This window comes from Petaurus breviceps, unplaced genomic scaffold, assembly GCF_028583685.1.
Source record: "Petaurus breviceps papuanus isolate PSGF00001 unplaced genomic scaffold, PetGlider_PUasm1.0 171, whole genome shotgun sequence".
Taxonomy (NCBI): domain Eukaryota; kingdom Metazoa; phylum Chordata; class Mammalia; order Diprotodontia; family Petauridae; genus Petaurus; species Petaurus breviceps.
Genome location: NW_027185754.1, coordinates 1,031,609 through 1,050,493, shown reverse-complemented (window position 1 = coordinate 1,050,493; position 18,885 = coordinate 1,031,609). Strand labels below are relative to the sequence as shown.

At 36.3% G+C, this 18,885-nt stretch overlaps 2 protein-coding genes and 1 pseudogene across 2 annotated transcripts in view; 2 read left to right on the top strand and 1 right to left on the bottom strand.

Moving 5' to 3' along the window:
• LOC138157033 (liver carboxylesterase 1-like) overlaps positions 1-18,885 on the bottom strand; it is a 280,580-nt gene that overhangs the window by 36,338 nt on the left and 225,357 nt on the right. The gene's annotated exons all lie outside the window — the stretch shown is intronic.
• Positions 1-18,885, top strand: part of LOC138157206 (liver carboxylesterase 1-like) — a 74,555-nt gene that overhangs the window by 35,756 nt on the left and 19,914 nt on the right. The window contains exons 3-6 of the mRNA XM_069082786.1: positions 41-145; positions 6,260-6,364; positions 7,858-7,896; positions 14,531-14,671. Of these exons, the coding sequence (XP_068938887.1) occupies positions 41-145; positions 6,260-6,364; positions 7,858-7,896; positions 14,531-14,671 (390 nt within the window). The remainder of the gene's footprint in view (positions 1-40; positions 146-6,259; positions 6,365-7,857; positions 7,897-14,530; positions 14,672-18,885) is intronic.
• Positions 388-3,346, top strand: LOC138157207 (DEP domain-containing protein 1A pseudogene; annotated as a pseudogene).

The following is an 18,885-nucleotide window of genomic DNA, read 5'->3' as shown; positions in this document are numbered from 1 at the left end:
AATCATAATCTCCCTTCCTCTTTTCTCATTTCCCCCTCAGGTTCTTTCTCCTTTGACGAAAAACCTCTTCCACCGAGCCATTTCAGAGAGTGGAGTTGCCATTGTGGAATCCATATTTATTTCTGACATCAAATCAACAGCTGAGGTTGGTTTTGTGACATTATATGCCTCTAAAAAAACTTAACCCCATTTACAGACTTACAGGATTTAGTTCTATAATTAATATTAGAAATAATTTAGGGAAATCCTCTCATTTTACAAAGGTAAAAATGAAATCCCTGCAAAAAGAATTGACTTGGTAGAGTTAGTGCCCCAGCTGGAGGGTGGCAGGAGAGGCTGGGGAGGCTTTACTGCTCAGGCTCTGGGTGCCACCATGGGGTGAGGCCCATGGCCCTAGTTCAGCCCATCAGGGAGCATGGAGAGCAGAGAGGGAGTACTCTGGGGCCCTACTGGGCCACCAAGCAGTTGAATAAAGTTATTGCCTGTTTTTAAGCAGGAATGCTTCTAAGAAAACACCAATAGCATTTTAAAATTGTAGCAACTATTTTATTGCCTGTGGAGCCACAGATTGGCTTTATGAACTATTAAATAGTAATAGCAATTTGGCGCCTGAAGTTACAAGACCACAGACTCTTCAGCTGTTAAGAAAATTCCTCAAGAATCATGCAGTTGAAGATATTAAAGGAAGATGTAGATCAGAAACTCTTTATGACAAGTCAGTTTTTCAGGTTTTCTAAAACTTCTCCACTTAAAAGTGTACTATGCTGTCATCCAGAATTGAGAAAAAGCAGCTTAGAAAATCAATCTAAAAAGAAAGAAAATATCTTTAAGTTATCACTTTTATGTTGAAGAACTCCTAAAAACACATCTATCAGGAAAATACAGAAAATGGTAGACGTGATATTGGAAATGAAAATAAAGAAAACCCAGTAGAAGAATGGGAAATAAGTCAAGAAACAGAGAAATTTGCAGACATATTATTTTGATGATCTTACAAGGCAGTTTAGGTACACCACCTTTAGAAAAAGTCTTGGATTCAGCACAAGTAATACCTCAGCATGTCATATATAACATAAATAATAGAAGTAAAAGTGGAATGGTTGTACTGCAAAACAAAGCAGATGACCTTCCCCACTGAGTATTATCTGCTATGAAATCCCTAGCAAATTAGACAAGAAGTAATGACCCGAGTCAAACACTTATGTTGGATTTCAATGACATATATTCTGAACCATTGCTGACTATTTTCTAGATATTCCAGAGCTGCTACTTACTTCAGAATATTATGAGTTATTTGATAATACATTACTTGTCTGTGGTTGCATCACAGTTCCAAATAGAACCACTGGAAAGAATAAAATCCAAGATGATCCACAGTCTTCAAAACCCTCCATGTAAACAATGTGAACTCTTTCAAATCAACAGAGCGTCTTTTTTCTTAGTATGCTTCATAAAGGGAAGCATCAGGAAGTATCAGAAATCTCTGAGATTCATCATATAAAAGAGCAGGAATATAAAAACCAAGGCACTAAGAAGTGGCCACATGCTGACCCAAGCAACAGAAGACCCAGGGCTAATATATTCATTGGGGGGAATTGTCAAAACTTAACAAGTTTGAAAAACGAACCTGTTTTGTCTTTATCTAAGCTTAAGCCAAGGTACTATTCTTTGGAAAAAAAACTGTAGATGCTTCAGGAATTAGTTACATAAGACCCAAGCTTCAATTAGACTAATCTTAATGTAGCAGGACAAAATAAGGAAAAACAATTCTTAGATTTTAAATCCAAATAAAATGCCAAACTGAATATTTATTCAGATGGGGAAAGTCAAAAATCAAGATGTATCGGTTTTAATAGAATATCCACAATTACTATTCAAGAGCAAGAGGAATCATGCAATGGGAAACTCAAATCAAAGCAGCTTTTTAGGTCTCAAATTTTACTTTTTAGTAATCATAGGAGAAGTTGCCTCATCAATATGTCTAATGTTGAAATTACCATGAGACCAAATTGCATGGTTCACCTTGGACAGAGCAAAACAGATGTCTGTAGCTGTATCAGCAAGCACCCCAGCGTCCCCAGGGTCGCTGCCACCACAGGTTCTTAGATCTGCTTTGATAAAGGAAAGCAACTCAAAATGGGTTAACAAGCTTACTTTAATCATTCATAGATGTATCATTTACCTAGTTCAGGGGAAAGAGGTCAGCACCCTGAACTTCAGAATATACAGACAGAATTATCAAGACAGAAACAGATCAAGTAGACAGATTTCCAATCTGTCCAACCATTACATCCATACCAAACAACATCTGTGTTTCAAAGACTCTGGACAACGGCTTCCCAGAGTTTCATCTGATCAAATCACAGAACACTTCTCAAAGTGAGCCCCAAAACAAAGCTACACATCAGGGCTTATATAGCCTTCTGCTGGCTCAGAGAATGTAACAACCTTATTGACTCACTGGCCAATCACAAAGTATCTGCTGAAAAACAAGCCTCCCACCCAGGCTCCAGGTGCACTTTAGCCTAGGGGCAGGGAAGATCTTCAAAATTTACATTCCCATTACAGTAGCCATGGGAAATGAGCCTTGGAATTCCAGAACCACAGTCAGGAAAAGATTCTGCCAAAGTGCCTTAGAGCTTTCAGGGAAGTTTTTTCCATACAATTTCTTCTATACTGACTGGCATGTAGAATTTACTGCAGGATCACATAGAGAGAGTTGCCATTGGCACCCTACAAATATGCTGCTTGTTGTTTCCTCTACCAAACCAGAGAAAGTTTAAACTTCTAATAAGAATGGTTTCTAGGATGAGTCGGGATGCTAATATGCCCAAACTTCATGACGCAATGGGGACAAGGTCACTCATGGTATAGACACTTTCGCAAAGCATGCTGTGCTGTGCTGAAGTTGCTACACGATTAGTTTCCTCTCTGATTGATCATCATCAAGAAATTCTTCAAGTGTCATAATACATACAGGCCACCATGGAGAAGTGCCTTGATTACCTAAGGAAATGCTATATTGCATATCCTGAGGATGAAATTATTGCTGCTTTGTCAACTTACTCATATTGTAAGCAGATAAGCACCTAGGCATTTGATGAACAGAAATTTTCTACCTCTCAGTCTGCAATTATAGAACTTTTGGAAAATGTTATTAAAAGTTTAACTCTAATAGAAAAACAAAAGAAAAAATTTAAAGCAGTTTCAAAAGGAATATCTTGCCATCTTCCAGATGAGATTTTCATCTACAGAAGGTGAACCCAACCTGTCTGACGATAAGCTGATAATCAAGCAATTAATATTAGTTTTAAGAAAACCAAAGATCCATAGCGTTAGGTACTAAGTGATTATCAGATGATATTAAAGGAAGCCATATCCTGAAGGACATGGCATTAAGGCAGTCTGCTTTTCCTGTCCTTTCCCAAAACTATCATACTACAGATATAGATAAGTGCCAAAGTAGGTAGTGATACAAGTGCTCTGTGTTTTCTCTGAAAGATCATAGAGAACCTAATAGGTTTAGATGGAAAACAAATGAAGAATGAAAGTATGATTGGGAACGAAAAGGATTGTAAGCATGTCATGCAAATGACTGGAAAATCTATGACCATGAGTACCTGAAGTTGATGTACTTGACCATTGGCCAAACGATGCCTGAGCAACAAGATAAACCCACAATTCTTTGTAAATAATTGACCTTCATGTGCTGCATGAATTAGTTGTGACATGAAGTTCCAGGCGATTAGAGCTGCTAGTTAGCCATTTAGTCCAAGGAGAGCTTGGTGAGGATTTTTTTTTATAAACTTGGTAACATATATTCTGCTCCATTTTGCACTCATATATTTTTCCATATTTTTTACATATTTCTGGTGTTTGATTAAAAGGTAGAAATACAGTATGACATTTCACTAATTCCTGACACATTTACTATATTTCAAGCTGGTGGCTCAATCAGTGGAGATGCATTGCTGTGTTAAGGATGCAGAAGAAATGTCAGCTTTGACCTGTGCCTCCCAGACCAGGAGGGCAAGGCCCTGAATCCACCTAGTCTTGTTTTCTCCACTTGGACCCTATTTAATGGGAGCATCTTTCATAGGCACAAACCCAGGGCCAGGGTGGTGACAACAGATGTTTTTGTAAAATCCCGGTAGTATTTGCCCTACCTCCCTCACAGTACTGTGGTGAGGAATGTTTTTTAGAAATGTTACCTGCTCAAGAAGGATGATATATTATTCACTAAGGAAGGTGTCATGAATAATTACATGGAAATGAGGTTAGGCAACTATTTCAACTGAGGACCCTCAAACATGGCCTTCCATGAATCTCTTGGATACTTCTCCCTCCAGTTTATTAATTTGTTCTCCACCATAATAAATTGATTTTTTGAGTCAAAATAGACACCAAGTTGAAGAATATGTTACATTCAGCTTCTCAATGGAATTTCATGTCTGAATGATAGTGTTCTGTTTAAAGTGTTATCACTTTTTATGAAAAGTTTGGATAGTTTAAAGAGAGATGATTTAGGTAAGTGGATATTTCATCCAGATATGTTGTCTCTAAAATTGCTGAACATTTTGAACCCAATTACATTTTAAGTAAGTCTAAATATAATGAATTTTTGCTTTTTAAAAGTATGTGATAATATGATTCTGTTGGTAATTAAGGTGAAAATCACTGTTGTTTTTTTATAATGTTTTAATTTGCTCATTCATATACTTAATTAGCTTACTAAAGATATAATTAGATTAAAAATGAATTGACTTGTTTAAATCCACAGGAAGGACTTTGTTAATTAATTATTTTTTTAATAAGCAAATATATAACTTTTGTCTACCAACTCTCTTCCCCACTAGAAAAGAAAAGAGAAAACACCCCAAAAGTCTTACAATAAACATTCATCGTCAAGCAAAAGTTCCAACAATAGCTAAGTTAAAATGTATTTCTTCTTTTTCATATTAGTCCATTATGTCTCTCTCAGGAGATAGTCAAGATTTAAAATATCAGTCCTTTGGAATCATCATTCACCATTTTGTTGATCTGAGTTCTTAAATCCTTCAAAATTGTTTCTCTCTAAAATTCTTTTGCTATACAAATTTTTCTCCTGGTTCATCTCAATTTGTGTTCAGTTCATACAAGTTTTTGCACATTTCTCTGAAAACATCCCCTTCACCATTTCTTTGATAACAAAAATATTTCCATAATGTTGATATACCATAATTTGTCTACTATTCACTTTTTCTTTGACTTTACCAAAAGTTCTTAGAATTTTTGTACATATAGCATACTTTCCTTTTTATTTTGATCACTTTAGAAATATGGACTCAAAAGAGTTATCTCTAGGTCAAAGGGTGTATATAGAATAGCAATGTTTTAACAATAGTTTCAAATCCATTTCTAAAATGTCTAGACCATTTCCCAGCTTCATTGTCTGCATTAATACCCTCTTCCTGAATCTCTGGCAACTTCTGTAAATTTTTTTTTTGGTCAATTTCTCCAATCTGATGGGTGACCTCAGAGAAGTTTTCATTTTTTCTAATTATTGATTTCAAACATTTTTAAATGATTCCAAGTAGCTTAGATTTTTCACTTGAGAACTAAATTTTCAGATATTTAATAACTTGATTGTTGAATAATACATATTCTTCAAATGTGAATAAGTTCCTGCTATATTTTAGAAACGCAGCTGTTATCACTTTACTGTTTCCCTTTTAATCTTAACTGAACTGGATTATTTGTTAAAATATGTATATATATATATATGTATATATATATGTGTATATATATATATATATATATATATATATATATATATATAAAATCAAAATTCTTTATCTTCTGGGATCTTTTGTGTTCCTTGTAAGACCATGACCTCTTCCTCTATTCATTGATCTAAAAAGAGAATTTCACCCTTGTCCTCTAGTTTGTTTATGATGTGGCATTTTATATGCAGGTCATGAATCCATTTAGAACTTCTCTTGGTACATCATATGAGGTATTGGTCTAAACCAAGTATCTGCCATACTGCTGTCTACTTTTTCTAGTAGTTTGGTTAAATAGTTATTGCTGAGCCCAATAGTTGAGATCTTAAGTTGTTTCAGTGACTGGTGTACTAAACTATTTTTGTGATTACAAATTACACAAGAGGGAGTAGAGCTTTTTGAATTTTGCTCCTCCGGCTTCCATTCAGGAATCGTTTGCCATGTATCATGTCATACTTTCATCAATATTAGGTTGTCCCTGTTAAATTTTGTTACAGAAAATTGCAACCATTGCTGGGTGTAAAGCAACCACTTCAGCCAGTATGGTTCACTGTATGCGTCAGAAGACAGAAGAAGAGATCCTGGATGTGGCTCAAAAGATGGTAGGTAACCTTAGAGTTCTGGCCCCTTTCACTTAAAAAGCATCACCTTACATGATCTCTTCTCACCCTCTAGTTTTCCTAGACAACTTGGATGGTCTGCAATGGAAGAGAAGCATTGCCCTGCAGAATTACTGATCAATGAGTTAGGAAGAAGCATTTATTTTCAAAAGAGACATAATAAGCAATTTTTGAACCTGGTTTTAGGTGTGACTAAATGATCCCTTGAACATCCCTGAGGGGTTCCTTGATTTGGGAAGAGAGGTGAGAAGAGGTTGGGCCTGCTGGGAAAGCCAGGAAAGCCACCCTTGTACAAAGGAACTAAGGCCAGGGTTGGAGAACCAAAGTTGTCATGTAAAGTTTGGATTCAGTTAAAAGGTCAGACATAATCAGACAACATGTGTCATGAAGGCTACACCCCTCCCCCAATACTAAGCATTACATTAATTATTTTTGTTAACCCAGTGCTATTCAGTTGTACCTCTGGTCCTAAGGGATATAAGTATTTATAACAATCTCTTTTAATGTCTTGGAGAAAAGTCTTGATTTCCCTGTGTTACATACAGCTCTGACTTTCACAAAGGTCTTACCAACTCACCTTTTTTAATTTGAAACTCACCCACATCATGATCTAGTAAAGGATTTTCCAGGTTTCATTTCTGATATCTACCTGCCTACACACAAGGTGCTTGACCAGAAGTGTCCTTGATGTCCCGCCTCACATCAGGACACCATAGAGTCAGTATTTCTAGGAAAGTCTTCATATACACATGACTAAGAAGTCATTGCCTGAAGAGAAGGAGCTTCATAGCATAGGCCATCCTAGAGAGAAATCTACATTTCACATTGAGGCCCATATGACAAAGGGTTAAGTTAGTATTGCAATGTGTATAAACAAAATACAGACTTGGGATAATTATTTAGATCTACGAAAGCCCCAAACAAATTGACAATGAGACACACCCAAATAAGTGAAGTCAAATTCATTTGTTGGACCAGGAATGATTTGTACAGTTTCCATGATTTGCTACTTTGTACATATGAACCCAGTTTGTTAGGGACTAGTATCTAAGTTTTTGGGAATCCAGTCATTCTATAAATTCAGAACATTGGCCTTTTTCAGATGTGTTCAAAATGCTAAGTGTTAATTTCTGTAATAATTTCAATATATCTGGGGCAAAGTGCCCCTCTTCCTAGTTGTAAGCATATGTGCTTGTTCTGGCTTTTCTTCCAGAAGGTTGGGGAAAGTATAGGTAGCAGAGCAAAGGACTCTAGATTCTTAGGTGGTTGCTCAAAGTTGGAATATTAAGTGACGTTGTGACTCTCTTTAGAGATCCTATAGCCAGACTTTACTACTTCAGTGAAGCACAGGGACCAGAAATCCTTGTACTTCATACCTGAACCGAATCTTGACAAAGTATGAAAAAGTCAAGGAAAGCAACAAGATAAGAACTTTCTGGGAATTTTTTCTCACCCAGTTTTGTTTCTGTTCACAGGGATTCTTCAGCATGGATTTCGTAGGAGACCCCACACAGGTTAGACATCCTTACGTTTTTAAAATTGTTTGAGTTTTGATTTCTTTATCTCCAGTTAAAAACAAGGAAGGCAACTCTATTTCAAGGAGTTATTTCAGTCCTATAGCCTAGAACAGTCTGCCCCATTCCCAGGCTTCTGCCAGGTTCATATTCCATATTAACCACTAATGAAAATGCCATCTTCAAGAAACCAACATTGTTCTTTTTCACTTTCAGAGCAGTCCTCTACGGAAATACTTAATCTGGGAATAACAGTTTTTAAGTGATATTGCCAAGGCTCCAGGCAAGGAAGGCTATGATTGCTAATGGCAACCACCTCTTATATAACCTATGAGGATAAATGTCTGTAAATTTTTACTTTGGGCTAATTATTTAGTAAAACTGTTAGAGATTCCAATATTTCTGTACTACTCAGTTCTGTAATAATAAACTTTCTCCCTAGGCCCATAGCTCCCATTGTTTTAAAGTTAGTCCCCATTACAATATTTATAGATGACTCTAGGATTACTTTTAACCTCAAATTATCCCTTAAATCCTACCTGCTCTAATAAATCTTCTTGGACTAATAATTAAAGAGGAACAACAATTTCCCTCCAATCCCACCATCTCTAAATTCGGATTGCTCTAGTAGAATCATGATATAGTGGAAAGAACCCTGGATTAAAAGTCAGGTGATATGGAATTAGGCTATAATTCCTAACTCTATACTTCCTCCTAAGCATCTGCTTCCTCTTCTTCAAGTGAAAAAGAAAAATAAATGTTAAATTTATAGAAAAACATGAAAACTTTGAATATAAAGACTGTTTAGGTTATCTTTGTATTCTCCATGGCTAGCCCATAATACGTGTTTGATCAAAATTTGACAAATAACAGAATTACACTAAACTATCTCTATTGTCTCTTTTATCTCTAGGAATCAAAGAGTGTATAATACTTTTCTGTCACATTTTCCTTAACTTTTATATGAAATTATTATATAGCTAGTATTAAATAGGATAATGGACATTAATTTGTAGGTGAGGAATTTTTGTACATATGTATAATTTTATTCATAGAATCTCAATATTTAAGAATTAGAAAGACCAAAACTAAAGAGATAGTGGATTCCTCCTTATCAGATGGGAGACACTGATAAATCGCTTTCTGGTATATTACAGTGGGGATTCCTTTCACATATGAGTTGTACCATGTAACTCCTAAGAGAAATTACCATTTCCTAAAATCTTTATTTTTTTCTACATAATTTGTACACATTGCTCCTGGTTCTACCTGGTGTAGCCTAAGGAAACATATCCAATCTCTATGACAGCTTTCCATACTTGAACACATCTGTCATAATACCCCTAAGTCTTTAACTTTGGGCTAATGATACCAAGCTTCTTCAACACAATTTATATGACATGAAATCAAGGACCTTCACCATCCTTGTTGCCCCAGTTGGAGGCTTTGTTTACATTTCTTTCACATACATTTGGGGAAAAAAAAAAACTGCAGCTGAAAAGTATCCTGTGGGGATTGGGGGGGAGTAGTGGGGGGCAGAGTCAAGATGGCAGAGTAGAAAGAGGACTTCCACAGGGCTCCAGGTTCCACATCCTCTAATTCATGTAAAAGGTGACTCTGAACAAACTTTGGAGCTACAGAATCCAGAAAATGACACAGAGAAGCTAATCTCCCACTGAGGACATCCTGGCAGACTGGCAGCAAGTGGCCAGCACAACACTTTGTGAACCAAGCCCAGCCCTTCTTGAGCTTGATGTCTTAGCCACCTACTGGAAGGACTTTAGATCACCAGCAGCTTGGGCAGTTTCCAGAATTATCAACAGATAGATGCTAATTACAAAGTGAGAGGTCAGTACAGTGTGGAATTTGGGCCCCAGTAGTTGGGAATGGGGTTGACGTTTATCCCCTGCAGGGAGTAGCCGCTGAGGTGCCGGAGGAATGGAGCTGCTGCCACATGGCAGCTTCAGCTCCTGGCATGCAGAGTGCAGGGCGAACAAGCAAAAAGTCTGAGGGGTACTTGCTCTTGCTTTAACCTGCTTGGATCTGGATTGCAGTCTAGGGTGGAGGTCCTGGGGTGTGTGACCAACTTGCCAGAGCATGTGGAGGCTTCAGCAAGGGCACCCAACTAATACCTTTGGCAGCTGAGAAAACCCTAGCATTTGGGGCAAAGCTCCCTTCTGGTGGCACAGTCCTACTGTGGGAAGAAGCCCAAAAGTCAAGTAATTGAGTGGCAACATAAGCAGGCAAAGGAAGCAAACCAAGCAGAGCAATCCGACATTACACTCCTATTTTGGGGACAAAAAGGATCGAAGCATGGAACAAGAGGAAGACAGTGAAGTCAGAACCCTGACACCAAGCTTCCCAGAAAAATACAAGCTGGTTACAGGCCATAGGGGATCTTAAGAAGGATTTTGAAAACCAAATAAGAGTAGTGGAGGAAAAATTGGGAAGAGAAATGAGAACAATGCAATAAAATTATGAAATAAGGGTCAATAACCTTACTAAAGAAAATAACACCTTAAAAATAGACTAACTGAAATGGCAAAAGAGGCTCAAAAAGCCAATGAAGAGAAGAATGCTTTAAAAAGACAAATTTTGCCAGATGGAAAAAGAAACTTAAAAGCATACTGAAGAGAATCCTTCCTTGAGAATTAGACTGTAGCAAATGGAAACTAGTGACATTATGAGAGATCAAGATATTATTACCTGATCCAAATAAATGAAAAAATAGAAAGCGATGTGAAATATCTCACTGGGAAAACCAGTGACTTGGAAAATAGATCCAGGAGAAATAATTTAAAAATTATTGGACTTTCTGAAAGCCATGATCAAAAAAAGAACCTAGATATTATCCTTCAAGAAATCCTCAAGGAAAATAGCCCTGATGTTTTAGAACCAAGGGGCAAAATAGAGGTTGAAAGAATACACTGAATCACCCCCTGAAAAGATCCCAAAAAGAAAACTCCTGGGAATGTTATAGCTAGGTTCTGGAATTCCAAGATGAAGGAGAAAATATTACAAGCAGCTGGTAAGAAACAACTTGAACATTGAGGAAACATAATCAGGATAACACAGGATCTAGCAGTTTCTACACTGAGGGATTGAAGAGCTCGGAATATGGTATTCCAGTGGTTAAAGGAGATGGGATTAAAATGATGAATTCCCTACTCAGCAAAACTGAGTAACATGTTTCAGGGGAAAATATGGTCATTTGGCGTAATAGGAGACTTTCAAGAATTCTTGATGAAAGAAACACAGTTGAATAAAAATGTTGGCATTCAGATACAAGAAACAAGAGAAGCATGAGAAGGTAAACAGGAAAAAGAAATCAAAAGGAACTTATCAAAGTTGAACTATTAACATCCCTACATGGAATAATGACAATTGCAAGTTATGAAACTTTTCTCAGTATGAGAATAATTGAAGGGAATATAAATGTATATATATATATGTATGTATGTATATATATATATATATTTGTGTGTTTGTGTGTGTATATGTGTGTGTACACACATACATATATATGTCGAAATAGAAGGGTATGTGGGCATATGAATACATAAGTGAATGTGTGTATATATGTGTACACGTATACATAGAGGACACAGTACCAATTTAATGGCAAGAGATGATACTTAAAATGTGAAATTACGAGGTGAGAGAGGAATATAATGAGAAGAGATGGGGAGAGCAAGAATGGGGTAAACTATCTCATATAGAAGAGGCAAGCAAAAATGGTTACAATGCAGGAGAAGAACAGAGAGGGAAAAGGAAATGGAACAACTTTATTCTCAATGAATTCGGTTTAGAGAGGGAATGATAAACACACTAAATAGGGTATCTCACCCTACAGGAGAGTAGGGGGGAAGGGGATGAGAGGGAGGATAAAAGAATGGAGGGAAGGCTGGGGGGAGGGAAGTTGGAAGCATCCACTTTTGAAAAGGGACAGGATCAAAGTAGAGAATAGAACAAGTGGGAGTTGGGATAGGAGAGAGGGAAATATAGTCAGTCTTTTACAATATATCTACTATGGAAATATTTTGCATAGCTGCACATGTACAAACTCTATTGAATTGCTTATCTTCCTTGTAAGGGTGGGTGACAAAGGAGGAAGGAATGAATCTGGAATTCAAAGTTTTAAAATCAAATGTTTAATATATATATATATATAATTAATATTTTTTAAAAATGAAAAAAAAGTATCCCATGTCATTTAAGAAAACTCCCATTTTCTTACTCATTGGTATTGCTTCTATTTCTATCTTCACAATTTCATTCTTGAGAAGTCTCATTCTTCCTGGACTGACTTTTCCTGTAGAATTTTAGTCCATGGGATACTAGAAGCAGTTAGGTGGTCTCATAGGTAATTTGGCTAGAACTGGAGTCAGGAAGATTTGATGGCAAATTTCACCTCAAACTTTTAGAATCTGCATAATGAGGGGCAAAACACTAAGCTTTTCTTTCTCATTTTCCTCATCTATAAAAAGGAGAAAATAATTGCATTTTTCTCACAGTGTTCTGAGGATCAAATGAGCCAACACATGTAGTCCTTTGGAAAACTTAAAGTGTTACATAAATATGGGCTATTTTTATTATTATTACTTTTATGATTATCCTACGCAACCTTCCACTGACCTTTGAAATTTGCTTTCACCAAATCTAGAGCTCTCAAATCTAAAGCTCTGATCCTAAAGAAAAGGAAGCAAATGCAAAATTGGGCAACATTAAAAGAGATTTGTTTTCTAAGAACAGGGAACCTATTGAATAGTGAGATCCTATACCCGCCCCAGTCAAAGTACTATATTAAATTCTCAGAAAAATAATTTATTAAGGACATTAGTAATCTTGAAAATTGTCTGGACAACAGCAATTAGAAGGCTAACAGACTTCTAATTTAAGCCAGATGAAGAACTTGTAAAGAATCAAGAGATATATTGGCCAGAAAAGACTTAAGGGGGACAAGGTAGTTTACTTCAAGTGCATGAAAGGCTGTCATGTGGGAGAGCAAATTAAATTTGTTCATTTTGGCCCTATAGACTAGACCTAGAACAGTGAAAGGAAATGAAGAAAGCCTGATTAAAGTTTGACATAAGGAAACTTTTCTTAACAACTGGAGCTATCCAAAAGTGCAATGTGCTACCTAAAGAGTTCAGCATTCCACCTCATTGGCAGTCTTTGGGTGAAAGATACCCATTTCTTTGGGTATGTCATAGAAGGGATTCCTTTTCAGTTATAGATTGGACAAGATGGCATCTAAGCACTCTTACAATTTTGAGATTCTTAGTTTTGTGACAGGACTATTATACTTAAAGCAATCAGAAGGCACAGTGGGTAGAGCACTGGGTCTAGACTCAGGAAGACCTGATTTCAAAAATGGTTTAGACACTAGTTGTGTGATTCTAAGCAAATCACTTTATCCTATTTTCCTCTGTTTCCTCATCTGTAAAATGAGCTGGAGAAAGAAATGACAAACCTCTGTAGTATGTTTGCCAAGAAAACTCCAAATGGGGTCATAAAGTGTTGGACATGATTGACACAATATTTTAGTTGTTTAATCTAAGTTAGTGTATAAACACAATCAGTTGGATTTTTTTTTAAGCATTCGGGGTTAAGCAACTTGCCCAAGGTTACATGCCCAGTTATTTCTGGGTGTGGTGCTAAGTATCAGAGCCCGAATTTAATTCCCAGGTCATCCTGACAGTGGAGCCAGTGCTCTTACTTGCTGAGCCACCTGGCCGCCCCGAGATTTTTTTAAAATTTTTTCTTTCCTTATAATCTTATAAGGTACAGGATATAGGTATCATTATCTTCATTTACAGGTGAGGTAATTGAGGTATTGAGAGTAAGTGACTTATCCATAGTCTCATAACTATGGAATGTTAACTCAAACTTTGCACTCTTGGTTCTGAAAGTGGTGGGGATTTTAATGTTCAAATATACACTCATATACATGAATACATATATGTATATATCTGTGTGAGTGAGTGTGTTAATAGGATGTAGAGATCTGTATAACTAGTGAAAGGTTCCTAAGCTCACATCTATGAACTGGATTTTTAAAATCATTTTGGTTTTATGCTTCTATATATCAAATTGATATATTTCAATATAATGATTTCTTTTGTAACCCTATTTATTTAGTGGATTTAAAAACATTCTGAGTCCATACCACAAAAAGTTGAACCCCTAGATTAATCATGCAAGATACCTTAAAGAATGCAGCACTTAAACATGGTTTCAAAAAGATGAAGAAATCATTTAATATTTTTCATCTGTGCAGCCAGGTCAACCTTTTATTAGGGATTAGTTTCTGTAACTTCATATTTTTTCTACACATTTGGCCATATTAGCTGAATTAGGTTCACTTAACTAGACTAATCCATTATGTTCAAATCAGTTATATGGGAGGAAAAAGGAATTGATTCACAAATAATCCATGGGTGAGATAAAGATAATACCCATGAAAGTCCTTGTGTTTTAAAATAAAGCTTGAGGTTCTTGTCCCTTCTGACCTCATCAATGGGGGGAAAGGATGTGTTGCTCCAAAGCTGAAACAGGAAGGTCATTAAAAGTATCACATAGTTTCGTTTTAAGATTAGTATGAGAAAAAGTTTGTAATTTTTTTTTCTTTCAGAAAATTATAATCCCTCCTACAGTTGTGGATGGGATATTTTTCCCCAAAAGTCCCAAAGAGCTCCTTGCTGAAAAACAGTTCAATCATATCCCCTATATTGTTGGATTCAACACTGATGAATTTGGCTGGCTTCTTCCAACTGTGAGTACATTGTGTTTCTTCTTTTTTCTTATGTTTCTTCTGTCTCCAGGACCAGGAATCCTGGTTGACTAAAGAAAAAAATATCTTCATTGTGATGGGACCATTCCATTGAGTTAGCAGTGTACTTCTTGCACTCAGTATTGAACTATGTTTCCAGTAGTTCTAGACAGTGGTTAAATTATTGGCGGTATAAAATGGGTATTTAGCACTCCATAAGTCATAGATAAGTGAGGTTAGAAAATATCAAATCTATACACTTCATTCTGAAAATAAGAAAACTAAGGTGCAAAGAAGGAAGGGATCATCACATATAATTTAGTGACAGTCTTAGAAATAAAACTTAGGCCTTTTTCCCTTTTAGGGTTCTATTCCACAGCCCAGTATATAGGACCCTTATGCTACCCCCAACTTCAGGAGTCACTGGAGACCATTGAGTTGGATTGAAGGAGATGGGCAGACATGGCTACATTTCTGATTTAGGGGAAAAAATCATTTGGACAGATGATTGGATGATGAATAGTTAGAGACCTGAGGCAGGTAGACCCACTAGCAGGTTATTAGAAGAATCCAGGCATGAGTTGATGAGGGAATGCACCAGAGTGGTGACAAAAGAGAAGGGGGCATATTTGAGAGGTGTTACAAAAGTGCAATGGATAGACCCTTGACAACAGCTTGGATATGAAGGAAAAGATAGTACAGAGTCAAAGATATGTATGATTTAATGGTGAGGAAGTGACCCATTGTCCAGCCTTCTAAATACAATAAAAACCTTAGGATGTTTTTTTATCAGTTGGATAAATGTGTGGCAAATATTACTTTCATAATTAATAAAAATATTTTACTATTTTTGTGTTTTCTTGGGATATTTTACAGACTAATATAATGAGTTTTATAGACTTTATATATTTTATAGACTAATATAATGAATTCATTCAATAAATGAATTCATTGATCTAACCCTACTTAGAAAATCTCATTTCAATAACAAAGATAAAATAAGAGTATTTCCTTCACTTTTTTCACAAGGAATGCTTTAATTCATTTGTTGACTGCCATTGCATTTATTAAAGTTTCATTTTTATGAATGGAAAGAGCTTCCAGGAGCCAAAATGGTGGAGTAAGCAGCAAATCACTGTAACTCTCCCACAGTCACCTCCAACAAGCATAAAATAATGCCACCACACAAGCCCTGATACATTAGAAACAGCAAAAAGATGGAGTGTGACAACTTTTCAACACAAGAAACTTGAAAAATCGGCATTTCACTCCTTTCTAGGACAGGAAGTGTCCCAATAAGCCAGCAGCAAGCCCCACCCTAGCAAACCAGTTGGAGATTCTAAGCCCCTGTGAAGTGAAGCAGGTTATGGCCGGCACCAGGACCTCCTATGTGCTTCAGCATAGCCAGGTGAATGCACAGACTCCAATGCCTAGAACCACCAAGTGCTTCAGTGTAGCCCAGGGTAAGCAAGTAGACACCCACCTAAGGGTGCTTAAGCAAAGAGGCAGCTGCCAGCAGGGCCCCCATCATGTGCTTCAGCATAGTCCTAGGGAAATGCAGAAGTGCTGTACTGGCCTTAGCACATGCCAGATACATTAGGACTCTGGCTCAGCATCAGGTAAGTTAAGTTTCCAGACCCCTACAGGCTCCAGCAGACCAGCCAACCCTCAAGGCAGCCCCTCAGTACAGCACCAGACACAAGTATTCCCCCGTGGGCCTCAAGGCAACTTCAGTGCAGTAAAAGGAAATGGAATGAAAATTTATTGTTACATATTTTGAATTCTCTCATGTTCTGCTATACACACAACATGCTTATGTTTTTCTTTCTTATTCCGTACTTAAGCTTATGATGTGTTTGTGTTTATTTTCTCTATTCTGTATTGGTGTTTTAGCTCTAGAGTCTAAAGTAGAATTAAAAATAAATAAAAACAATAGCAAGCATGAGAATAAAGGGAGCATTCCTTTCAATGATAAGCAGTATCTAACTAAAGCCATAAGGAAGCATTATCTTTAATTGGGATAAGATAGAAGCTTTCCCTTTAAGATTACAAGTGAAGCAAAAATACCATTATCACCACTATTATTCAATATTGCTCTAGATTGTTAGTTATGCTAGTAAGAGAAGAAAAAGAAACTGAAGGAACTAGAAGAGGCAATTAGAAAACAAAACCATCACTACTTGCAGATGATATGACAGTACACTAAGAGACTAGAGAATCAACTAAAAAAAACTTTGACATAATTTACATTAGCAAGATTGCAAGATATAAGATAATCCCACATAAATTATTAGCATTACATTTTTTTCTCCATCTTTACTACTGGAAAAAAAAGCTTCAAATACATAAAAAGATGCCAATTAGAAAACAATTTTAATATCATAGAAGAATAAATATAAGTATAAACCATACCATTTATCGCCCAGTTACATATAAAAATAAATTTTCACATTCTTTTTTAAAAAAAAAATGAGTTCTGGATTCTCTTCTTTCTCCCTCCCCACTAGCCCTCACTGAAAAGGCAACCAGTTTGATACAAGTTAAACACATGTAGTCATGCAAAATATATCCATAATCGTCATATTTTTAAAGAAAACAGAAAAAAGACACTCAAAAATATAGAAAGGTAAAAAAAAAAACATGTTTCAATAGGTATTAAGACACCATCACTTCTTTCTCTGAGGAATGGTAGTATTTTTCATTATAAGTCCTTCAGAGTTGTCTTGGAATGTTGTATTGCTGAGAATAGCTAAGTCATTCATAGCTGATCATCTTACAATATTGCTATTAATTTGTACACGGTACATTTCATTTTGCATCAGCCCATCAAAGTCTTTCCAGGTTCTTCTGAGAACATCCTGCTTATCATTTCTTAAAGAACAATAGTATTCCATAAAAATTAGATGTCACAACATGTTCAGTCATTGCCTAATTGATGAAAATTTCCTCAATTGCTAATTTTTTACCCCCAGAAAAGAACTACTATAAATATTCTTTTTTTTTACTTATAGGTATTTTCCTTTTTGTTCTTTATCTTTTTTGTGATACAGACCTACTAGTGATACTGCTAGTTCAAATAGGATGCATAGTTTTATAACCTTTGGGCATAGTTCCAAATTGTTCTACAGAATGGCTGAATCACTTCACAACTCCACCAACAATATAATAATATTTCATTTTTCTCACATTCCATTCAAATTTTGTCATCTAACTTGTTTTTACTATTTCTTTTTTTCAAATGCTTTATTAACTTCAGATTTATATCATTCATTTCTACCAGATTTTCAGTAACAAATTTTCTCCCTTTTTTCCCCTACCCACCCCACCAAAACAGCAGTCCCACAAGATATCCCCACCTCCAATCTGCTCTCTACCATATTTTCTCCCACACCCCTTTTGACTTTTCCAGTGGATCTCTATGCCCCAGTGCCTGTATAACTTATTTCTCAATTACATGTAAAATAGAATTGATAACAGTATACACACACACACACACACACACACACACACACACACACACATATATATATATATATATATATATTTGAATATTTTATTTTAAAACTTTGAATTCCAGATTCATTCCCTTTCTCCCTTGTCATCCACCCTTACTGGGAAGATAAGCAGTTCAGTATACGATGTACATGTGTGGCTAATGCAAAACAATAACATAGTAGATATATTGTAAAAGACTGACTATATTTCCCTCCCTCCTATCCAACCTACCACTTGTTCTATTCTCTACTTTGATCCAGTCCCTTTTCAAAAGTGGGTCCTTCCAACATCTCTCCCCCGCAACCTGCCCTCCCTTCCATCATACCCACTCTCATCCTCTTCCCCCCTACTCTCCTGTAGGGTGAGATACCCTACTTAGTGTGTATTTCATTCCCTCCTCAAGCCAAATTCAATGGGAATAAGGTTGAGCCATTCCCTATTGCCTTCCTATTCTTAACCTCCATTGTAACCATTTGCCATTGCTTTTCTGTATGAGATAGTTTACCCCATTCTGTTTCTCCCCATCTCCTCTCAATATATTCATCTCTCACCTCTTAATTTCACCTTTTAAGTACCATCCCTTCCTGTTAAATTGGTCCTGTGCTCTCTATCTATGTATACCTGTAAACATATATACACATATTCACATATGTATTCATGTGGCCATATACCCTCATATATATATATATATATATATATATATATATATATATATATATATA